The sequence below is a fragment of the Antedon mediterranea genome, chromosome 2 (assembly GCF_964355755.1).
Source record: "Antedon mediterranea chromosome 2, ecAntMedi1.1, whole genome shotgun sequence".
Lineage (NCBI taxonomy): Eukaryota > Metazoa > Echinodermata > Crinoidea > Comatulida > Antedonidae > Antedon > Antedon mediterranea.
The window spans coordinates 2056191-2078582 of record NC_092671.1 but is presented as its reverse complement, the minus strand read 5'-3'; the positions used below and the strand labels follow the sequence as shown (position 1 = coordinate 2078582).

The following is a 22392-nucleotide window of genomic DNA, read 5'->3' as shown; positions in this document are numbered from 1 at the left end:
CCTGTCCCTTTGTACTTGTCTCAGGCAGGCCCGACACCAGCTCCTTAACTTTCTGGGATCCTGCCTTCTTCCTTTTATTTTTTTATTTCAAAGCTACGATTATCTTTATTCATATGATATCTATAAATAAATTTACAGGCAAAAGTATATTGCGATTGTAAATATAAATGGAAATGTTACATTGAATGAAAGTACAGCTTTGTATGTTTGGATATAATTCAAGTTAAAATAAATAAACGCCTTCAAAAACATTATTGTGAATAAATATAATTTATTTCAATATAATTAGAATACATCTACCACAGTAATACTATTATTACACATTCTTAACATTTAGAATAAAACCATCACCATGATTCACCCAAACATTTTAGTTAAGTACGTTTTACATGGAAGAAATAATTCCACCATTCTATTATTTAAGCCACATGTTGTATATAAATTATACCCTTGTATTTTTACAAAATCCGCTTATTTTCAAACACAGCATACATCACATACAAATATTATTTACTGTTGTAACAAAAAATTACTGAAGAAGATTTTAAATTTATTAAAAATACAAAACAAAGCATTAAAAAAAATAAACAAACTCATATTTTCAAGGTATTAATAATATAACATATAAAGTTGGTTTATATAAAAAACAGGAACATTTGTTTACCTCTATTTTAAAAACAGGAACATTTGTGTCCCTCTATTTTTTTAAAGTTTATCTGAAGACCTACCATTTACTACTGTATGTATTTAATAGTAGACAATGTAAAATTATTCCTTTTGTCCAAGAATACATTTTTTAATGTTCTCAATTTGTAAAATGTGACTTTTATGCACGAGTAGGGGATTACCCCAGTTAGGATCAGCCCCAGTCGAAAATAGTAATGGGGCCTTCTGTTCCTACTAACCTCTTAGTATCACCATCAAACCATGGTGAACAACCTTCAAACATGAAGACATCACTTGAAACAAAAGTTAAAATTAAGCAAATCAACCCTTTAAAAAAACATGTTTTACTTCAGCCAATCAGTAAAATCATTTGAAAAGTAAATTTACAATAATAAAAAACCTTTTCTTCAACATAACAAACGTAAAAAAAAATATATAAAATGGAGCAAAATACATTTCCTTGTCTCTACTTACAGCAGGCTAGAATAAAGCTTCATTTACACTGCTCTGTTTCATCGTTTAATTCTGTATATTGTTTCACAAAACATTTTGAAACAGACCAAGTACGAATGCACCTTAAGACTCTTCCCTGTTATATACTTGGAATAACCAGTTTATATACACTGTGTACATTTACTTAAACCATCTAGCACCACTGCATGTGGTCCCAAGAAACAACCCTAACACAAGCCCACGCACTATATAAGAACGTTCTAAAAGCACCGTAAAATCATTTAAAACTTACTAATACACTTAGGCTTATTCTATTAAAGTTTTGAGTATTTGGTAGTTCATATGTATACTTCTAGTATAGCATACTATCTACCTACAGTATCTACCAGTCTCGCACATCTTCACAACTTATGAGTTTGTTTTTCCAATAAACAGGCAAAAATCGTCACAAGCTAGGCTAATTAGGCCTATTTATCATTACTTTCTGGTCTCTATTTGAAAAGGGCACTACAAGCAAAAGGGGGTTTATTTGAACCCTCTACGCTCCCCTCCCCACTACAGGCTTGAATAAATGGCTGATGTAATCATAGATAGCTGATCTGATATTTACACCAACCAAAAATATTTAGGCAAGCATATTATAAGCCTCAAGCATTTTTAAGCTTGTATATAGAACAAGCTTAAAATTATGTTTTTACTCTCAAACAAAAGAATAAAATTTTACTCAATTTAAACAAATTAACTACATTTATTCTTGATAACTCTTTCCTTCTACGTTTGCCACTGGGTCTCGCAAAGACATTTCTGCTTGGTTTTTATCGTCTACTAAATTTGTTAAGTCTGTAGTCTCTGGAACAGATGGGGTGATGTATGTGTAACGTAGTGCCATTGCAATAAAGATCAATAAGATTACACCAGTAAGTCCAGCAAAAATAAAGAATTCTATGGCCTGTTACAAAAAAGATAGTAAAAGTTCAATAGTGTTAAAAATCAAAGTAGAGTTGTTACTTATGTATAGTTAATTTCATTTTTACTATGCTCTTCTTGACTACACTGCTATTGAGTCTAACAGTCATTCTGCTCATTTTTATTTTATTAAATTTCCAGACAAACAGAAAAATAACAAAATGAGTGGATGCAAACTGTCAACTATCAAAGTGGGTCACAGGATGACTTTTCGACTCAAAAGCTGAGTGTGATGTTGTATTGTAAGATACTGTAATGCAGCCAACTTTCCAAAAATTTAGCCCAAAATATATGATTTCATATTTTTTACACTGTAGAAATGAATTTGAAATATTTTAAGAAATAAATTAGGATTATTCTGAGTTTTGACAGTGCAATAACAATTTATTTATCTCAAATGTAAAGTAATGTGTAAAGTATTGCTATCAAAGCTCTTACCTGACTATCAACAATTCTACTCTCAGCTACAATGACAACAACGAGATTACCAAACCCTACCGTCATCAACCACGCAGCCTGCACGCATGATTTCATACTGGATGGGGCCTACAATACAAAGGTACAATACAGCTATAATATTATTTATTCTCTCTCCGCAAGAATGTCACACTCCTCATCATAAACATTTTGTAAAAAAAATATAATTATAACTTTTAACACTATAATTATTTGATTGTAACAAACCTGAGAATATGAGAATTCTAAGCCGGTTACAGAAAACAAAATCTCGCCAAAAGTGATCACAAAATATTGTGGAATCTGCCAGAATATGGAGATGGTGTTTGGGTTGATGTCAACATGCACCACAATGATTGGCTGAAAAACAACAACAATAAATGATTATCAATACAATAAGCACACACATCTAAACATATTGACTTCTGACATTTCAACTTTTGACATCTTAAAATGTATTTTTTCTACTGTTTTTATGTACAGGGCCCCACCCGACAGTGATTTAGTTCACTTTTGGGGTGCCCTGTCTAAGGGTCCCCACCTGACAGTGATTTAGTTCACTTTTGGGGTGCCCTGTCTAAGGGTCCCCACCTGACAGTGATTTAGTTCACTTTTTGAGTGCCCTGTCTCATGTTCTGGCTGATATTTATTATGTTTGTGTATTTTATTGTTTTGTTCATTGTTTTGAGACGAATAAATGAAATGAAATTGATATTTGATGTCTCAACATGTTGACATTTGACATGTTGACATTTGACATCTTAACATATTGACAGGACAACAATGTACAGTGTATGTTAAAAATCGAGTAACTGTTTGTTGAATGGAACGGTAAATGTTAATAGCTCCACCCAAAAATTGAATGCGCCAATTTTTAAAAAATATAAAATTCTTGCGTTTTGAATCTTGTAAACACACCTGACATGAACCCAGTGACAGTGTCTCGTTGCATTGGATAACCATTGTATATATAGCTCCATTTTCAGCTATTAGTTTTATATTAGCTTCTTCGTGAGTTTTATTGTCATCAGGTGACTGAGATGGGATTAGTACTGTATACCTACAATTAAAATTAACATTTTTTAAAATGTATCAAAAGAAAACAAAATTTTTAAGATGTATCCTCTTTCGTTTATTTTATTTCCTTTCAGTAAGACATAAAACTAGCATGCCTTTTTCTTTATTATTATGCAGTATCTTTAATATTTGAAAGCTAAAGAATTCTGATGACCTAGGAACTCGTATGCCATTTTACTTCATTTTGTGCATGTGGTGGCATTGTGACACGATTCCTATACGACACATTTTCTAGTGGATTCTATGTCCACAACCAATAAGTGTAAGTCCTAGGTCGTCGAAAATTGAACTCATCTTTCGCAATGCACAAGATACGACATTAGGTTAAGTTCAGAACTTCATATTTAAGAATCCTGGATTCGCCACAGAATTCATTAATTTGGTCTTATCAAATAAAAAAGCTTCAAATTAGAACTTACGTATCTGGAACAATCTCCACAAAGGCAGATGCATTAAAGAATTCAAAAGGAATGGTGTAGGCATTCTTATCACTCTCTAATATCACAGACATGTTTGTCAGGATATCAGGTTCTATGACATACACAACACTGCAAAAAAACAAATTACAAATTTAACAAATGCACAGGCTTTAACATAGTAGCATGGGTACCAACAAATCAAAGATGTATGCTTACAAATTGATTAAATTCATTTCAAAGTTAATTTTAAAAAGGAATACAAGATCAATGTAAACAAATCTTCTGTTCTTTCTTTTTGAGTATAGCAAACTATGTGTGATGCAATGTGAAAGAAAACTTATAATATGATCTTCTCCTAAATAATTTTTGTTTTCTTTTCTGTAACAGAAAGATGGCATTGAAATAAAAAGTGTAACTGATGTACCGACTAGTAAAGCGCCATCTAAATATTGAGTACCATGGATGAAACCCATACATGTCAGATGTAAATCCACGTTTAAAGGTCAACCAAATGTCAAGTTCAATATGTTCTTTTGACTTTTATGGTTTAGTTAAGTTTTTTAGGTCATCAACCACATACAAGCTTTTAGCTTTTTGTTGATGGACCTTTTCATCTTTTAATTTATTTAAGTCTAAAATTTTTAATGATATTTTTCTTTTCTCTTTGATGAATAAAATTAAATGAACACTTAAAGGTCAACCCAATGTCATGTTCAAGTTTTCTGATCCTGTTTATAACACTCACTTGATTAAGGCATCGGCTCGATGTGGTTTAACTATCTGTCCTTTGAATTGTCTAGTTTCAAATTGTAAGACACCTGATTGGTTAAACAACCCAACAACTGCTACATCAGCTTCCTCGCTTGTTAATTCTGGTACGTAGACAGATGTATCACTTAGAGGGCAGTTTTGTGGTAGAAACGTTACGGTGTAGTTGTTTAATGGTAGAATGGTTTGGTCTGAAGACTGGTGAGACAAAAAACAAATAGAAATTAGTATTATTTTAATTCATCCTATTCTCATTCTCATTAATACTAACAAACTTTTATAAAGTGATGTTTACTGATGTCTCATAGCACTAAAAGACGAAAAGAATTATTAAAACAGCTGAGATTTTAGAAGTGACTTGAATTGCTTAAAAAAACATAAAAACGAATAAAAACAGCAACTACAAAACAAGGTTAATTAGCAGAAAATACAAAAGGGAACAGAATCCTATAGCCTTGGAGAAATGACATAGCTAAGATCACAAAATAGAAACTGAATCCATATAGGTCTGTATTCCTCTCATGCCCATGATGAAAAAATATAAGCGATTCAAATATAATATATCATAAAATGAAATCTGAAATTCATTCATTAAAACACAAAAAATGGCAATTAGAACAATTAATTTTCAATATTACCAGAAATGAAAAAAAAAAGAAAATGATCTACAATATTTGTATAAACTAATATATTAAAGTATTACAACTCTTACTTACTATTACTCCATGGTTAATAATTACTTACATTAGCAAAGGCCAGATGTCCAAGTACTTGGTCCGTATCCCCTCTAAGCTCAGCATCCAGGTTACAGGGGGCAGCATTTATGATTTTAATCATTCCTTCATCGGACTTTGGGAAAGTTAATTCATTGCTCTACAAGTGATAAAAAGGAATTAATTTCTCTATTTTTTTACAATTTAAATCGAACAAACTCAGGAAAAGTGTAAATGCTTTCTATCATTCTGACCCTCATCAACTGTTACCTCGTTTTATTACCAACTTACGTCAAGTCTCAACTGAAGAAACCCAGCAATCACAAACGCCAATCCAGCAAAGAAGATACCGGCACCCATCCTCTGTAGAGGGCGACATGGGAGCCGCAAGAAACGTATCAATGGATATATAACGACTTCAAATAAAGGAATCATCAGAATTATCAATATTGGGTTAAAAACCTAAACAAGGAAATAACATTGATATTATTATGTTATAAATATGTTAATCATAAAGGCAAGTTACTGAAAAGAATGACAATGCTGTGGGTATCAGTGGCTTGAACTCAATGAAGATACAAATAAAATAAACACTGAAAAAATTACAATGCTGTGGGTATCAGTGGTTGGTATTAATGGAGATACAAATAAATTAAGCAAAAAGCTAAATCAAACAATAAAGTAAACCAGCTAGAGAGAGAGAATGTTTTTATTATATTATATATTTCTATATTGGGAATCATGCTTGTATTTTTGCTGGTTTTATCAAATTATCTCTCTAAAAAAAATACAGTAAAATCTGTATTACATACCATCATTTGATCTGGTTTAACTCTCCAATTACCCTGAAATATATAAAATTATAAACAATCAGAAAATAAGTACACAATTTACAACAAATGCACCAATGGGAAACATTTCTATATGTAAATCACAAGATTAACATGAAGGATACTCATTAAGCCAAAAAATATTTCTTATTTACAAAAAATGAAACAAAAATTCACAACTCACCAGTTGACCATCTAAGTGTTCTGCCTGAAGTGTCCATCGCGACCCTTGCTGGTCAAACAACGCCCAGAAAATTGGCAGCGGTAAATACATAAATAAAACATGGAATAGATTCCTTATGTCAGTAAGTAACTTAGCCTGAAACACAAATTAAAAATAATTACCATGGTATTTAAATTTAAAAAATAAACAAAATATCAATATGACCGCACAGATTATTTTCTGGATTAAAAAAAACCTCATCTACTTCAAGCTACATTTAACTTGTTCCATTTCATACAATGGAAGACATTATTCAATTCCGTATATAAGATTCCATTATTTAACAAAATGGTGCCGTCTTCCACTCTGTATGAAACAGAACAAGTAAATGTAGCTTCATAGATAAAGATGATGCAATAGAAAACATGGTGGACATTTTGGTTTGTTCCATTACTTTATAGGGGTGTACTTCTCGTGGAAAATCATTGGCTAAAGTTGGTTTATTCAGGTAAATAGTCTTACTTACATCATATTTATCATCTGCCCAGTCAATCCAGTGTTCTTTTGTAATATCTGTTTTCCTTTTAACAAATCGATTTTTTAATGCATACTGCAAAGTACAAAAAGAACATCAAATATTTTGACAATGCTACAGTACATTTATCAGAACATTTACCAGAACATTTACAGAACATTTACAGTACATTTACCAGAAAATTTACAGAACATTTACAGTACATTTATCAGTAGATTAGAATACTGTTATCATAACAGTTTATTTATTCTACAAATGTTTGTGTTTTTTTTTTTTTTATTTTCTTACTTTCGGTAAAAATCAAAACTTTCTTGTATAAAAGCAACTGATACATTTAACTTGATTTACAGTATATGCTTTCTTGACCTCTGTGTACACTATCAAACTAGTTTGACAAAAAAGTGTGATGTGCACAAATATGGTAGTGATTTGCCCAATTATGGTAGTGGTATGACATCATCATGGTACATCACATAAAGTTTGATAGTGTAGACAGAGCTTTAGAAGGCTCACTGTAAACTACCTATTTTCACCTTTTCCTCATTAAAGACAGGCATACAGTACTTACATAGGCATACGGTACTTACATAGGCATACAGTACTTACATAGGCATACGGTACTTACATAGGCATACAGTACTTACATAGGCATACAGTACTTACATAGGCATACAGTACTTACATAGGCATACAGTACTTACATAGGCATACAGTACTTACATAGGCATACAGTACTTACATAGGCATACGGTACTTACATAGGCATACGGTACTTACATAGGCATACGGTACTTACATAGGCATACGGTACTTACATAGGCATACAGTACTTACATAGGCATACAGTACTTACATAGGCATACAGTACTTACATAGGCATACGGTACTTACATAGGCATACAGTACTTACATAGGCATACAGTACTTACATAGGCATACAGTACTTACATAGGCATACGGTACTTACATAGGCATACAGTACTTACATAGGCATACGGTACTTACATAGGCATACAGTACTTACATAGGCATACAGTACTTACATAGGCATACAGTACTTACATAGGCATACAGTACTTACATAGGCATACAGTACTTACATAGGCATACAGTACTTACATAGGCATACAGTACTTACATAGGCATACAGTACTTACATAGGCATACAGTACTTACAAATATAGCGCTAATGACTTGCCCTATAATGTTACCAGTTGGTGGGAATTGCTTATACTTCTTTCGTCCAAGTACAAATATAACTGAAATGAAGAAAAAGAAATGTTATGCTAATAACTCTCCATAAACCATTTTCTATGATATCATATTGGTCCCAATTGTCATTTACAAATCATATTAGACTCCAAGATCCAAACACTGTGGGTGCTCTAGTACACATATACCATTGTAAAATCACTTACATAATGAAATACACATTAAAACTGCTGGAACACCAAAGGCTAAGAAATAACAGTCTTCTCCAAAGCATTGGACATCACTCCTTAAAATTGGTGTAATGAAAGTTGATAGAACACTACCAGCGTTGATTGTAAAGTAAAACACAGCAAAGAATTTCTGTAGCATTTCCACCTATTAAATAGGTTTAGAAAAGAAAAGTTACTACACTTCTAACAACTCAATAAATTGTCTCGCATGTTTACAAATCTTTTCTCGCACATAATTCTGACAAAAAAATAGTTTCTCAATGCTTTACGAGTCAAAAGATTTTTTATTGAAAACGCAGTACAATAATAATAATACAGTATACAGTATATTAAATCTATAGAGGGCGCTGTATAAACAATTATTTATGCATGAGTAGGTTTAAACTTCTACCTAAATTTGTTTGTTGTGTTCTTACCTCACCACCGATAAACTGATCACCCCCAAATGCTGACACACATGGTTTGATCCCTCCGGTACCAATTGCGATTAAAAGAAGGGCAATCATTGGGCCAACACTGCAAAATAATTTATTATTTAGAATAAAATAATATAGTTCCTATTTTTAGTTGTGACTTGGAGAAATTACACAAACCAACATTCATGGATTAGTTCAGTATTATTAGAACTTTTAGGTATCTTGCTTGGAAGAGATATGGCTACAATTGGTTTATCAAGGTATAAACTAGATATGAAATAGACAAATACAAAAAAAAATTAAATCAAATATAAATCAATATGTGGCATACAAAGGCTTTGAATCATTTACTCATAATGTGTCTTTAATAAATTTAGTGAAAAGTTGCTTAGATGATGATAATAATACTACTTACATTTCTGGGCTGCCAGTTGTCTGGGGTGGTAGAGCTGTGAGAGACATCAAAGCACTACCACACATATACACAAATGAGATATACAGGATTGTCCTACAAAGAGAGTTACATGCATTAGATCAAACTTATTTATACTAAGAATGTAATTGTATAATGCATCCATGTTTTCAAATGGTGCAGTTTATAAAAGTAATTAAAATGTAGTCTAGTTTATCCATCTTCAATTGTCATGTTTTTGGAAGTGTTTGCAATGCATTTTATGTGTTTGTTTAGAGTTATATCAATTGTAGGCCTTCAGTACCTGTATTTTCCAAGGAATCCATCTGCTATCATGGCACCCATCAGCGGTGTAAAATAACACAACATGACAAACGTGTGAAACAGAGCGGTGGCATTATTATCACTTAGTAATAAGATGTTCGTTAAGTACAGAATTAAAATTGCTGAAAAAATTTTTTTAAATGTATTATTAAATCAACAAACTATATTTTGAAACTCAAATGCCATTTCAAAATCAAATCATAATCAATCGAAATATAAAAAATATAGGATTGGATATTTGCAATTCATTAATTAAAAAACAAAAAATATATAAATTTTAAAAAGCCATATATAAAAAAGTTAGAACAGCAAAAAACAAAGCCGGGTACCCGACCATGCAAGGAAAAGGCAACCATTAAAGATACCGGTGTTGATTCTTTGATCTATTTGTATTGCACTTTGGTAAAGGAAATTCAGTATCTGATCTTAATTGATTGATATCTCAATTGGTATGGAACAAGGTGCGGTGGTGGAAGTAGGTTGTGGAGGAGAGGGGAATGTTTAAGTTAAGTTTGATATCAATCTTATCTTTAGATGATGAGACATTATGTAATTATTATGAAATCTTATTTCTCCATGCTCTAAGTAAAGTTATAATATCTTTGGTCTCAACTCAAGATTCTTAGTAGTTATACTTACTTCTCATTCCATAGTATGAAAATCGTTCACAAAATTCATTCCCAACAATGTAGTAGACACTGGTTGGGAAATTGTCTGCACAGCAAAAGAATTTCTAAAAAAATATTAAAGGTAAAGCATGTTTAACAAGTAATTATACACAGATAATCAATATAAAAAATGCATTTGTATTAATGTGTATAGCAGTATTTATCATACTATAAAGCACATTTTTCAAAGAATTTGTGCTCAAAAGTATTGTTAAGTTTATTAATCATGATGTATATAGCAGTACTTGTATTATTATAATGCACAGTTCTCCAACACTTTATGCCCCAATGGTTTTCGACAATAATTGAAATTACACTTAAAACATAGTGTATTGTTGTTTGTCAGACATTCTCATCTATATATAAATTTACGTAAGGGCAAAATTCGGTAAATCGCGCGTAATTTCTAGAATGTTTACTCGATCTAAATTAATCATTAGCTGGTGTTAACCTTACCGGCATTCTACCCCAGGCCTTGCCACTGATCTTTTGTGGCTTCTCATCAGACTCAAGCAGTGAGGCATCTGGCGACACAAAAAAAATACATTTGATTTACTTTATTTAAAGATACAGACATTCAGTATTTCCATTTTTTCAGTAATTTGCCTTTTGATTTAACATAATAAACGAAACAATCGTCCTATTTTTGTTATTGTATTCAATTTCATTGCTTAACATTTTCACGTAAACTTCACTTCCACTAATCACATTCATCTAGGAAATTACGGTGCAGGTGATTGTAATACATGAGAAAACATACTCGTCTCGCAGGACGCATTAATTTGGTCTCGCATTTCACAAGCCAATCTCGCATGTCATCTTAAAACACGTCCCATGAGAAACATTAACTTTGCTTCTCACAGTGTTAATATCGCGTATCACGTCTCACGGGAGGAATTACCTCGGTCTCGCATCTCAGTAAGCTTATCTCATACAACATCACCTTAAACATTCAGTGTGATGTTAATTATATACGTTAATGAAGTTGATAACACTAATGAGGCATACACCTGTATTATTATCATTCATTATAATTATTTTTGACGTATGAAATACTATAATTCTATAAATATATTATTTAATGACATCATTTGTATGTGAATAACACTTACTGTATGATGATACTAAGCTTTAGCATCTTGTGAATAAATAGCATAAAATTATAATAACATTATTTTACATGAATGAAAAGTGAAGAATAAAAAAAATAAAATTAAAAACAATAGTGCAAGACTAAATATATTTTTATTAATAATTTTAAATTATTATTATACTGTAAATATAATGGATAGTATTACTAATAAATAATAAGTATTATTTATTGATTATTAATTCAATATTAAAAAGAAATATAGTAATTTAATGTTTTGATATAAATAATTAATTTGATTAGAGACAAGACTAAATATGCAAGACATGTACAGTATGATGATTTAAGTAAACTAGAACCTATCCTTTGGGAAAGTCCCTCACAATGGGAAAACTCCTTCTTTGGGAAAATCCTATTCATGGTACATCCCTATTTAGGGGACACTTTTCTGCGAAGTGAATGGGAAGCAAGATATATTCTACAGTAACTTTTCAGCCAATTACCATTTTTAGGGGACACTTCTGTCAAAGCGGAAGTTTGTTGATAACCAAAGCTGTTCTCTTAATACCTATAATGTACAGGGTCTACTAGATAAAATCTCAATATCTCAATTCATAATTTTACATATTTAAATAATATATGATTCAATTGATTACACAAACCAGAAATGGTGTCTATTTCATGCCTAGCTTACCTGGATAAACCAACAAATGCCATATTCTCCTCGAAGAGTGAAATATATGATGATGGTGGTTTGTGAGCATGCTCCCACTTGAGGGCTTGGTTTGTGGACTGTACCATTTATAAAGAGTGGTGTTCAATGAATTTTATACTTTTCGAGTACATATCGCTCTTCTAGGAGAATAGGGCATTTGTCGGTTTATCCAGGTAAGCTAGGCACGGAATAGACTAATCATTTCATTATGCTACATGGAAATTTTAAATATTGTCCATGAGTTAAAAACAGCAGATATAGAAGAAGATTAACATAGTACTGTACTACGGATACACACTTCCTGTGAATTTTTTGTCAAACAAATGCAAAATTTTCTTTAAAATCGCTTGAAGACACAACTATTGAATTACACCTTCTTATTAATTGGTTGACGTAGCCAACAGTTACTAACAATCTGAAAATCCTTAGAGATGATATCGTATAACGAATTATAAAACTATAACTTAGCGCGATATCTCCGGTGACATTAAGTGTTGACACTTAATAATAAGTAATTATTAGCACGCTAAGTACGTAACGCTGACTACGTACAATTCAATACCTTTAGCGAAGTCATCTGTTTATAGATGCTTGCTTTTAGTCTTTCTATAAAGTATGTCCTTAGAAAATTCAATAGTGGCAATTTTCCTTACAAATCATTATAGACATTAATATCATTTGCACACTCAATAAAGCTTTTATCTGTCGCAATAAACAAAAGCTTTCTTACTTTCGTCAAAACATGACAATTAAAAATGAATAAAAATTTCAATGAATAGGCCATTTTGTAGTTTCAATAATCTTATTCACTCTTTCCAAAAATAATGTTTTCACTTATAAAAAATGGTCATATTTAAAGAAAAACATGAAAATTAAATCATTTTTTTGTCTATCCAATTTTTTTTTTACATTAAAATGGTATATTCAACAAAAAGAATTATTTTGTCGTGGGGGACCGGGACAATACATCTTTAGCCAAAAATCTAAAAGGTAATGTCCAAGCATAAGTAAACTCAGTAAAGCCTGTTATATTACTTATTCTAAGTCTGCTAAAATAATAACAATATATATCGTCTTTTTCTCGTGATCAATGGCATAAATGAGATATTAAACCCATCAGGGCTTAATGTTTTCATAATGAGAATAGTTCCACATATTGAATAAATATAATTGTAGTTACAGAATATTCTGTGATGTGTTTTCCATCTGTCACTGTGCCAATGATAATAAGAAAGAAGTTGTAAATTCACATTTAAAAAAGAATTTTTATAATAATATAAATAAAGTGGAAAAAATAATATTTTGAATTATTTTTTTTAGTAAATTTCATCACCACTGTGCTAACAAAAAACGAGAGTTGTAAAATCACATTATTCAGAAGAATTTTTATAAATAAGTTTTTACACAATTTTTTTTTATATTATGCAAATGTAAAGTATTTAAATAATTCCTGAATATCTTTTTATAATGTTTATTGTCTTTCAAACTCTATATTCAAATAAATAAACAATATTTTTAATAAATTGTAATGATAAAATGATATTAAATTTACATACAGTACATATTTATATTTAAATATTCCTGTATATTGATATTGCATTTTGTATGTCTCGCACTGATTTTTTTAATGGCAATTTCAAATACAGGTTGAAATGTTTTTTATTATGGACAAGTAAAGACAATCAGTATCAGCATATTGTATATTCAGAACAGTTTATATAAATGAGTTCTGTTGTATTGTAATGATTTTTTTGCTTCAATTTATTTTATCAATTTATTCAAAAAGTTCGCCGCAGTATTGCAATCATAGGAAGAATTTTCCTCCATAGCATACTATAATTTGTTTTTAAAGACGAAAATTTTTGTCAAAGATCTCATCACAGGGTACTAGCAAATTATGTGTGATTTAAAATTGAGATAAACTTGATCTCAATAAAGTCTTTTTTATCATAATCTCTTTTTTCTATGTAAGTGAATAACTTCGTCAAAACTGCAAAATAGTCTATTCAAAGTCTGATTTTATAAATCTTTTTAATGATTTTAGGGGACAATACATCTTAAATAATAGGGGTGTCCCTGAATAAGGGTGTCCCAATAGAGGGTCTATTACCTCCCTGGTCTACTGTACTGTATAAATATGTCAAGAATTAGATTAGTATTATTTGTATGAATGGCTTGAGTAATAGGATTTAGACAAAAGGAGAAAAGGAAAAAGGTGTGGTGTTGTTGAGGCATTATAGTATGGCAGGTAATACAGTTAATACTGCGTCCGTATTCAAGTAAGCATATCCTTACCATCACTGCTATTTACTCATTTTTGTTGATGAATTTTATTATTTCTAAGTGTAGTGCAATATTCATAAATATTTTTTTTAATAAAGTTGCTCTATTTTAAAGGAGAAAGTGGGGTAGAGGAAGTGCCTGTTTATTTGGGAAAGGTTTTTCCCTTACTCCTCGTCCACTCTGCAACATTGCTTTTTTATACAACAAAATAATGATCATTGCAACATAACTGCAATTTACAATTTAATTTGAAATTTAAGAGAACTCTTTTTTAAATCATTGTTTTAAATGTTGCAATATGTTTCATGTTTTTATAATAAGTATTCTAAAATGTATTTTTATAAGTGTATGTATTTTTTATACATTAAATACCTTATTGAACATAGGAAGAACATGTTTATCAATGTTTCACATTTCACAATTAAAGTTGATATTATGTCTATTTCTAAATTTTCTCAATGTCTCAATTCTAATAATATAAGTCAAACAATTTTAATGTGTTCTTTATATCATTCTAATCTAGTATAAGAAAATAAATTTGGACAATTTCTATATTTTTAATATTTATTGGATATTCATTATCACTATCACATCTACCAGAATTATATAATTTATGTAAGTGCTTACTAAAATGAGACGCACCTCATGTCTCAGGGAATATTCCTCATTTTCTGTTTGCAGATATCATTTTATAAACTATTTGTTTTGAAAAATGCATTTCACCATCTTAGATGTGATCAATGCGCAAGCCACGTTGCCAAAAGCGTTTAAGCTCAACCCATATGTTTCTTAATCCATACTGTCGTAATTGATTGAATTTAATGTAATTGATCAGAGCCATCTGAATTACTTGTTATTTAAAGGTTGACAACATTAATGCCTAGTTACCAACTATAGCCAAGAATTTTAAATAGCAAAAGATATATTAAATACAGTTTTGTTGGGGAAAGAAAATGGGGAGGGGGAGGATTTCATGTAGTGGTGCAGTGGTCTTTAAGTAGACAGTCAAGTTCAAATTATCTTACAAAAATTGAGAGTTTGTAGTGGAGCTTTAGCTTTGTGGTTAACGTGCTTGCCTTCCAATCCCAAGGTCCAGGGTTCAATCCTGACCTAGTGCCAGGGTTGGAACTCACTACTCTTTCAACTCCATTCCCTAAGCCTCAAATGAGACTTAGTTTATAAGCATGATAAATGAAGTTTATAGATCCTGTAATTAGTGAATTACTTGTACTGTATGAATGCGTATGAATTTTAAAACAAAGTAGGAACTGGAAAAAAAATGTATAGAAAATATATATTCCTACGGTAGCTGTTTAGAAATTTCTGTTACCATTTATTAAAACTTATTTTTGTTATCTGCAGTTCCAAACTGCTGATAGTACAGTAGGGAAAGTTTACTAAACACACATGTTTGGCTACGCATTCAATGTGTACACTTTGTACACACAGTGTCATTAAGATACTTGGGTACGTGGGATTGTTTGCCTAGCTCATTCTAGTCAGGTCATTGTGGGTGTCAGTAAACAGAATAAAAATAACTTGTAGATTACGTTGATAACAACACGGCTATTAAATGTTGATACATAATTTGTACATTATGTTAATTGCATAGAATAATATTACAATATAATAATAATAATAAGGTTTAAGACCCATTTATTTTTGTCAGTTTAGGAAGCGCCGGAGTCCTGAGAAGGACGCCGAGACTCAACTGGTGCTAACTGCATTTTATTAGTCGAACACATGTTAGCGATGAGGGCATATCACCATCTTTACACTTGTTTTCACAGCACCTGAAGACTTTTTTTTTTACACTTTATAAACTTAAAACCATGTGACTAGTGTCTGATCGCAGAGAGGTCATCATGGAATCATACAATAGTGGCCGTATACCAACCATATTGGCTGGTAAACCACAATATAACTTTAGTCCACATTCTTTTTTAACTATACAGCATCAATCATTAATATCTATCTTTTTTTTTAAATCAGTCTTTCCATATGGTGTCCACATATATATAATCAAGTTTGATATTAATGTTGAATGCTTAATCAAACACGTCCACTATATAACCAAAGTTGAAATATCAAAAATATGGTTATGGTTATTGAAATTAAATATCCGTAAAATGAGTTTCTGTAAATTGATGAGATTTGGAAAATGGGATTGTAAAGTACTAAATGTTATAAATGAAATTGAAAAAAAAAAGTGGAAAGAAGAAAAGACAGCAAAAGCAAAAAAATAATAAAATCATTTGAATGAAAATCTTTTATTATCTAGCATCAATTTATAGTTGTTGCTTTTTTAATAATATGGACAAAAGCGAGGTGAAATATAGACAGTAAAATGTTATAACGTACAGTATCCAATCTGTATCCAAAGCGGTTAAGACAGTGGAACCGTAATTACGTAGCCATAACATCCACAGGGGTTCGAGGCTCACTCACTCCATGGTTCTGGTGGTAGAACGAGCCTTCTCGGATAAGGACTATAAACCGTAGGTCCAGTGTACACATAGCTCATGTGCACTTTAAAAAACCTAGTATATCTTTTGAGACGAGTAGGGGGTTACCCCGGTAACTAGTCCACACAAACACCACCTGTTGGTCCCGATCCTTCACTAACAGTGTTAGTGAGAAGTTGAATAAATAAAAATAAAATAAATAATATTTGTTTCAGGAAAAATTTAAAAATTGGCGAACACAAGCTTAATTGGGCATTTGACATGTTCAAATGTAAACATAATTACTTGATATTAAGCAAGATGAAAAAATGATTATAATGACAAATTATTATAATTCCGATTTGAGGATGGCTAGCACATGTATAAGATTTTCATTCAAAATTTTCATATTAAATAAATGTTGACATGTTAAAATAAAATTACTAAAGTTACACCACCTTCAAGTGGGCTCATCTCATCACTACATGTTGACGAATCTAAAATTATAGAAAAGAAATCAAAGAAATATTAATATTGTCAGTTTTCCACCACCACAATTTTAGAATTTAAAAAAAAAGGACCGGTTAAATTTGATTTGCAAGTCTTTATGGTACAGTAAGTTTAATTAAAATAAAAATTAATTTATAAAGGTACCATCGAGGTGAGAAAATTGAAAAACAGATAATAGTTAACCATGCAGAGATAAAAGATCATATTGCATGTACTAATTACTATACTATAGGATTTTATATTAAAGTGTTATTGTACCAAACTACTGAAAGCAAGAGGCACTGAAATATAGTATTTTTAAACAGTATGCATTCATGATTCTTTAAAAGAGTTCTAATTTATGCAATTAGCAAACAATGCTTTATACCATAGTATGAACAATGCTTTATACCATAGTATGAACAATGCTTTATACCATAGTATGAACAATGCTTTATACCATAGTATGAACAATGCTTATACCATAGTATGAACAATGCTTATACCATAGTATGAACAATGCTTTATACCATAGTATGAACAATGCTTATACCATAGTATGAACAATGCTTATACCATAGTATGAACAATGCTTATACCATAGTATGAACAATGCTTATACCATAGTATGAACAATGCTTATACCATAGTATGAACGTTCAAAAGGGAGAGATTAAAGTCTGTCTTTTGGAAGACGAAATAACTGTATAAGAGATTAAAAAAACACTATCGTCAAATTGGTTGTGATTGTAATTACATGCACTAACTTGAAGATGCCTAAATTCCCATGAAAAAAACATATGAATCCCATTTATATTTTGTGTTTGTGGATTATCAATTATGTACTGTGCATAATATTATCGGTATGTTTTCACATAAACGCCTCCAAAACCCATAAAAACTATGATTACTAAATTCTAAACCTGTATCAATAAATATAAAAGTCTACAAAAATGGTGGACGCTTGAGTGATTGTTTCTGATTGGGTAGGACGTGTTAAACTTTGTGTATACTGTAAGGTTGATAAACGCCAAGACATGCATACAATGATATATGTAAGTAAGTAAGTAAGTAATTACGGTTGTCTGATTTAAAACAATCAATATTTCTATTACTTCTCTTTCTCAATGCCTTTATACTGGATATACAATACCAGATTTTAAATACTGGTTAACTGTGGCAGGTTCCTCAATACTTATTAACAGATTTCCCCTTTGTACAGGATTCATTGTTGGTCTTCCTATTCAATGGGGTTAAGTCAACTATGAAGAATACTGAGTCTATTCAAAGGTATTTAAAAAGGTTTATAGTGAAACATACAAAAGATATTCACTCTACACTGACTTAGAATACCTTGAGTATTACTTAACTTTAGCTGCAGCAAAAAATGTGTTTTGGTTTTCTGTCAGCTAACCAAACAGATCATTATTGTAGAGTTAGTCTAATGTTTGATCGGAAGGAGGCAGCAAAATAGGTGTATGAGGAAATATGATTTGTATCATATTTTTAATACAGTAATTTTGAACTTCACCTGGAACTGCCTGCTACAATAGTAATTAGGTTATATGCATGATATGCATATAACCTCTTGATTCTGTCAAAATCTTTATTTATTTATTTATTTATTTATTCTTTCCTTAGCACTATTTTGTCCGTGCATTATCTTGGCATCAGTTTAATCTAGCTAAGTCAAGTTTTCAGAGTATATTCCTCATGGCCAGGAATCGATGTGGTTATATTTTCACGATGCGTAATCAAAAATTACGCGGTCTACGCGCGATTTTACGAAATCACGTTTGTAATCATATCTTCACAAGCATGAATCACAATTAAACAAAATTTGGTACTCATAAATTTCAGGTCATATTTCATCATATGGCAATAAAATTACGTGCGTAGCGCATATAACGCTTGCGTACGCGCGCTTAAAATGTTCAAAATTGTCAAAATTTATTTTCGATGAAATTAGAGTACGTTTCAGGCAATTTTAAGCGTTTAAAAAATTGCCATGAGTGCGCAGATTTTTGCACGCGCACTGCGCGTTAAACGTTAATGCGCACTCTTTTTGCCCGATTTCTGTTTTACAATCTTTCTTTAATAATATCATCATATTTGATTAAGGTTTCAACTCGAAATTGCGTTATACGAGCACGTCAAAAGTGACTGGCTACGCACGTATAAGTTAACAAAATGGTGAAAATATGCTAAATTTTAAAATTAATATATATCGTCAGAATGCAGGGGAACACCTATTTTTTATTTCATTTTCTTGAAGTGTATGTATCATATGTATGATTTATTATCAAATAAAGAGAACAAAAGTTGATTAAGTCATCATTAATTGCATATTAAATTTAAAAAAAATAATTTCGACAATCAAACAAATTATGACATTTTCTTAGGCCAAAATAACAAACTTAACATTAACTTTCTTCCTTCAAAAATTCATATATTAAAGTTAAAAGTATGTAGTTTGACAGTGCATCATTTGTATACATTTTAAAGATGTCATCATAGTAAAAAATTATAATTCATTTCGGTATGTAATAATCTATTTGCATCAAAGTGGTTACTGCATAGTAAATACACGGAGGAATTTTTCTACAACTTTTAGTGAGTTGTGTATGGCTCGATGGTCTGTGCTCGTGTCTATGGCATTCAAGGTGCCGAGATCGAGTCTCACCTTGGGAAACGAAATAAGATTTTTTTTTATTATCCGTATTGTTTGTTCAAATTTATTTCTTAGTGTATAGATTATACACATGATTTATAATGAAATCTAGATAAAAATTAACTTATGTCTTTATTTTTATGTAACAACAAATGTGGTTTATGACATTATACGCATATGGATCTTTGATCGGATTGTGATACCGGCTATGGTGTTCGCGTTAGCAAGGTCCTATCATATATTATAAATAATTAAAGATTCTGAGAAAATCAATCAATCCATATATCTTTTAAAAATCAATTATCTTTATTTAAATCAATGCATATAACCTATAATTCGTCATAGTGACGAATTAAATCTAGTTATTATTTTCTTTCTACAAAATTAATTAACAAAGAGCAGTCATCATTTCTTGTTATAGGAATCTTTGAAAATTGCTCTTTTCCGATTCTAAAAAGTAGTGGCTATAAAAATGGGAATAAATTAAGCGCTCTGTTTGAAGCCATGCCTCCGGATTAAGCATCACAAATTCTTTTATTCTAGGTAGTCCCTAAGTTAAACCGAGCTAACGAAAATCAATAATCAATATAATATATTATAATTACAACAAATGAAAAATAAATGTAAATGACAATTCATATTTTAGCATTTTTGTGTTAACTTAATCAATACATGCGCTTAAATCCATGCTAACGAAACAATCCCATCATGCATGTTTCATGCAGGATGCATAGGTCAACAACCTGACCTGATATGTTACCATCGAAGGGGTCAAGCGTTTCAGCATCGACGAAAAGCTGTGCCATGGTGAAAATAATCAGACTCTTCAAACAAAAATAAGGCGCATGGTAACGACGAAGGGGTCAGGGTCAAAGCTAAACTGAAAACATAAAATAAAAATTAAAAAAATGATTTTTAAATGATAAATCAAATAAAGGCCGATTTAAACAGACAAGTGGTAATGGTAATGAAAATATATAATCTATATTTATGTTATTTCTTATGACCATTTACACACAGCATAGAGCGGACAGGAGTTTTCCACTCAGGAAAAGTACAGATTCTATGTGGGACAAGCTATGCAGTGTTCCGATTACCGTTACAGTTCACTGTTACCACTCATCTGTGTGTAAATTGGCCTTAAGGATACCACTATCAAAAACACTGACAAAGCAACCCCTTGCCCTTTATTTCTGATACTGTACAATTCTGTTTAAAAAATCGTTTATCACCCCGTGTGTTCTTTAAATTAATGAAGACAATCAAATAAAAATTCACATACTTTTAAACATCAAAATATTTCTAACGCTCGAATTGCACTCGAAAATACACGCGAGTAAAACACTTCTCACGGTAAACGATTTTTAACAGCCTGTACACACCTACTTCCTAATTCTATTCTACTTGACAGACTTGACATTTGACTTTAAAAATAACATTAATCAAAACAGAACTACAAAATGATCTATTTATATTTATACCTTTTAAAACACGGCATAGGGAGCTAGAAAATCTAAAAAATATCCACGTATATAAACTAATAAGGGGAGATTTTAACGCAAACAGGTTGAACCTATTCAAACTGTACAACCAGAAACGGGTCAGTGTACACGGACAATATAGTAAACACAATACTTTACTAGGTAAACATCAAATCACAGACCTGTTTTACAAACCGATCCATGATGGCTGTTAAATACGCCCATTACTGACAGAGTCGTGTCAAAATACACTACATACGTACAAATACTTAATTCTGACAAAATCGTAAATAAATAGTTAGTTGATACTTACTTTTCTCACTTGAACTCACACTGCCATATGCTGCACTGGCCTCCGATGCCATGTTACTTTCCCGGTACTTAATAACACTGCAGTTATAAACTGTGACTACTGATAAATAGCCACAGTTTTGGGTCCAGTAGAAAATAATTTCAAACTATAGAGGGTAGTACGTAGGTTTTTTGTTTCATCAGGCGATCGATTTAAAAAAAACGTGGGAAACACGCAAAGTTTTGACACATACGTTTTGATAATTACAGTACCTTGTAATTGTTGGAACTTTATTTCTTCATTTCAACAAATAAAGATCTTTCCTGAAGATGAAAAAATAAAGTTTGAAATACTGAATGCCATATTTATTTGGAGTTTTTTGTTTGATCTAATAATTGATTAAAACTATACTTTTACATCAGTGACGCAGCACTCATAAACCATGGAGGATACCTCCATGCATAAACCATGAACAATAACAATTTGAAAAGCAGCAGATGGCAACAGAATTATCGAAAAAAACAATAAATAGATCAAGTTTAAAAAACACCCACATTTATTAGAATGGATTGTTTTCACCCCTAGAAGAAAATTTGTATTAATGTTTTTTCTGAATTTT

General features: G+C 31.1%; 1 protein-coding gene across 1 annotated transcript; it reads right to left on the bottom strand.

Moving 5' to 3' along the window:
* Nucleotides 1-260: 260 nt before the first annotated feature.
* On the bottom strand, nt 261-21876 carry LOC140040023 (solute carrier family 15 member 1-like). The gene is made up of 19 exons (XM_072085646.1): nt 21795-21876; nt 10765-10832; nt 10280-10373; nt 9621-9762; nt 9320-9412; nt 8905-9004; nt 8465-8633; nt 8223-8305; nt 7038-7121; nt 6533-6667; nt 6331-6363; nt 5810-5980; nt 5550-5678; nt 4783-5003; nt 4038-4166; nt 3460-3601; nt 2770-2901; nt 2524-2631; nt 261-2068 (listed from the first exon to the last, which is right to left on the bottom strand). Exons 1-19 carry the CDS (start codon nt 21844-21846, stop codon nt 1868-1870), a joined length of 2286 nt encoding a protein of 761 aa, XP_071941747.1. The 5' UTR covers nt 21847-21876; the 3' UTR covers nt 261-1867.
* Between the last annotated feature and the right edge of the window lie 516 nt (nt 21877-22392).

Excerpts from the sequence above, each read along its gene's own strand:
- LOC140040023 (XM_072085646.1), bottom strand. The coding sequence starts at position 21,846 with ATGGCATCGGAGGCCAGTGCAGCATATGGCAGTGTGAGTTCAAGTGAG. Across the intron at positions 8,306-8,464 it reads TTTAATGTGTATTTCATTAT|TTATATTTGTACTTGGACGA; the intron begins GTAAGTGATTTT and ends TCTTCATTTCAG. Across the intron at positions 2,069-2,523 it reads GTAGAATTGTTGATAGTCAG|GCCATAGAATTCTTTATTTT; the intron begins GTAAGAGCTTTG and ends TTTTTGTAACAG.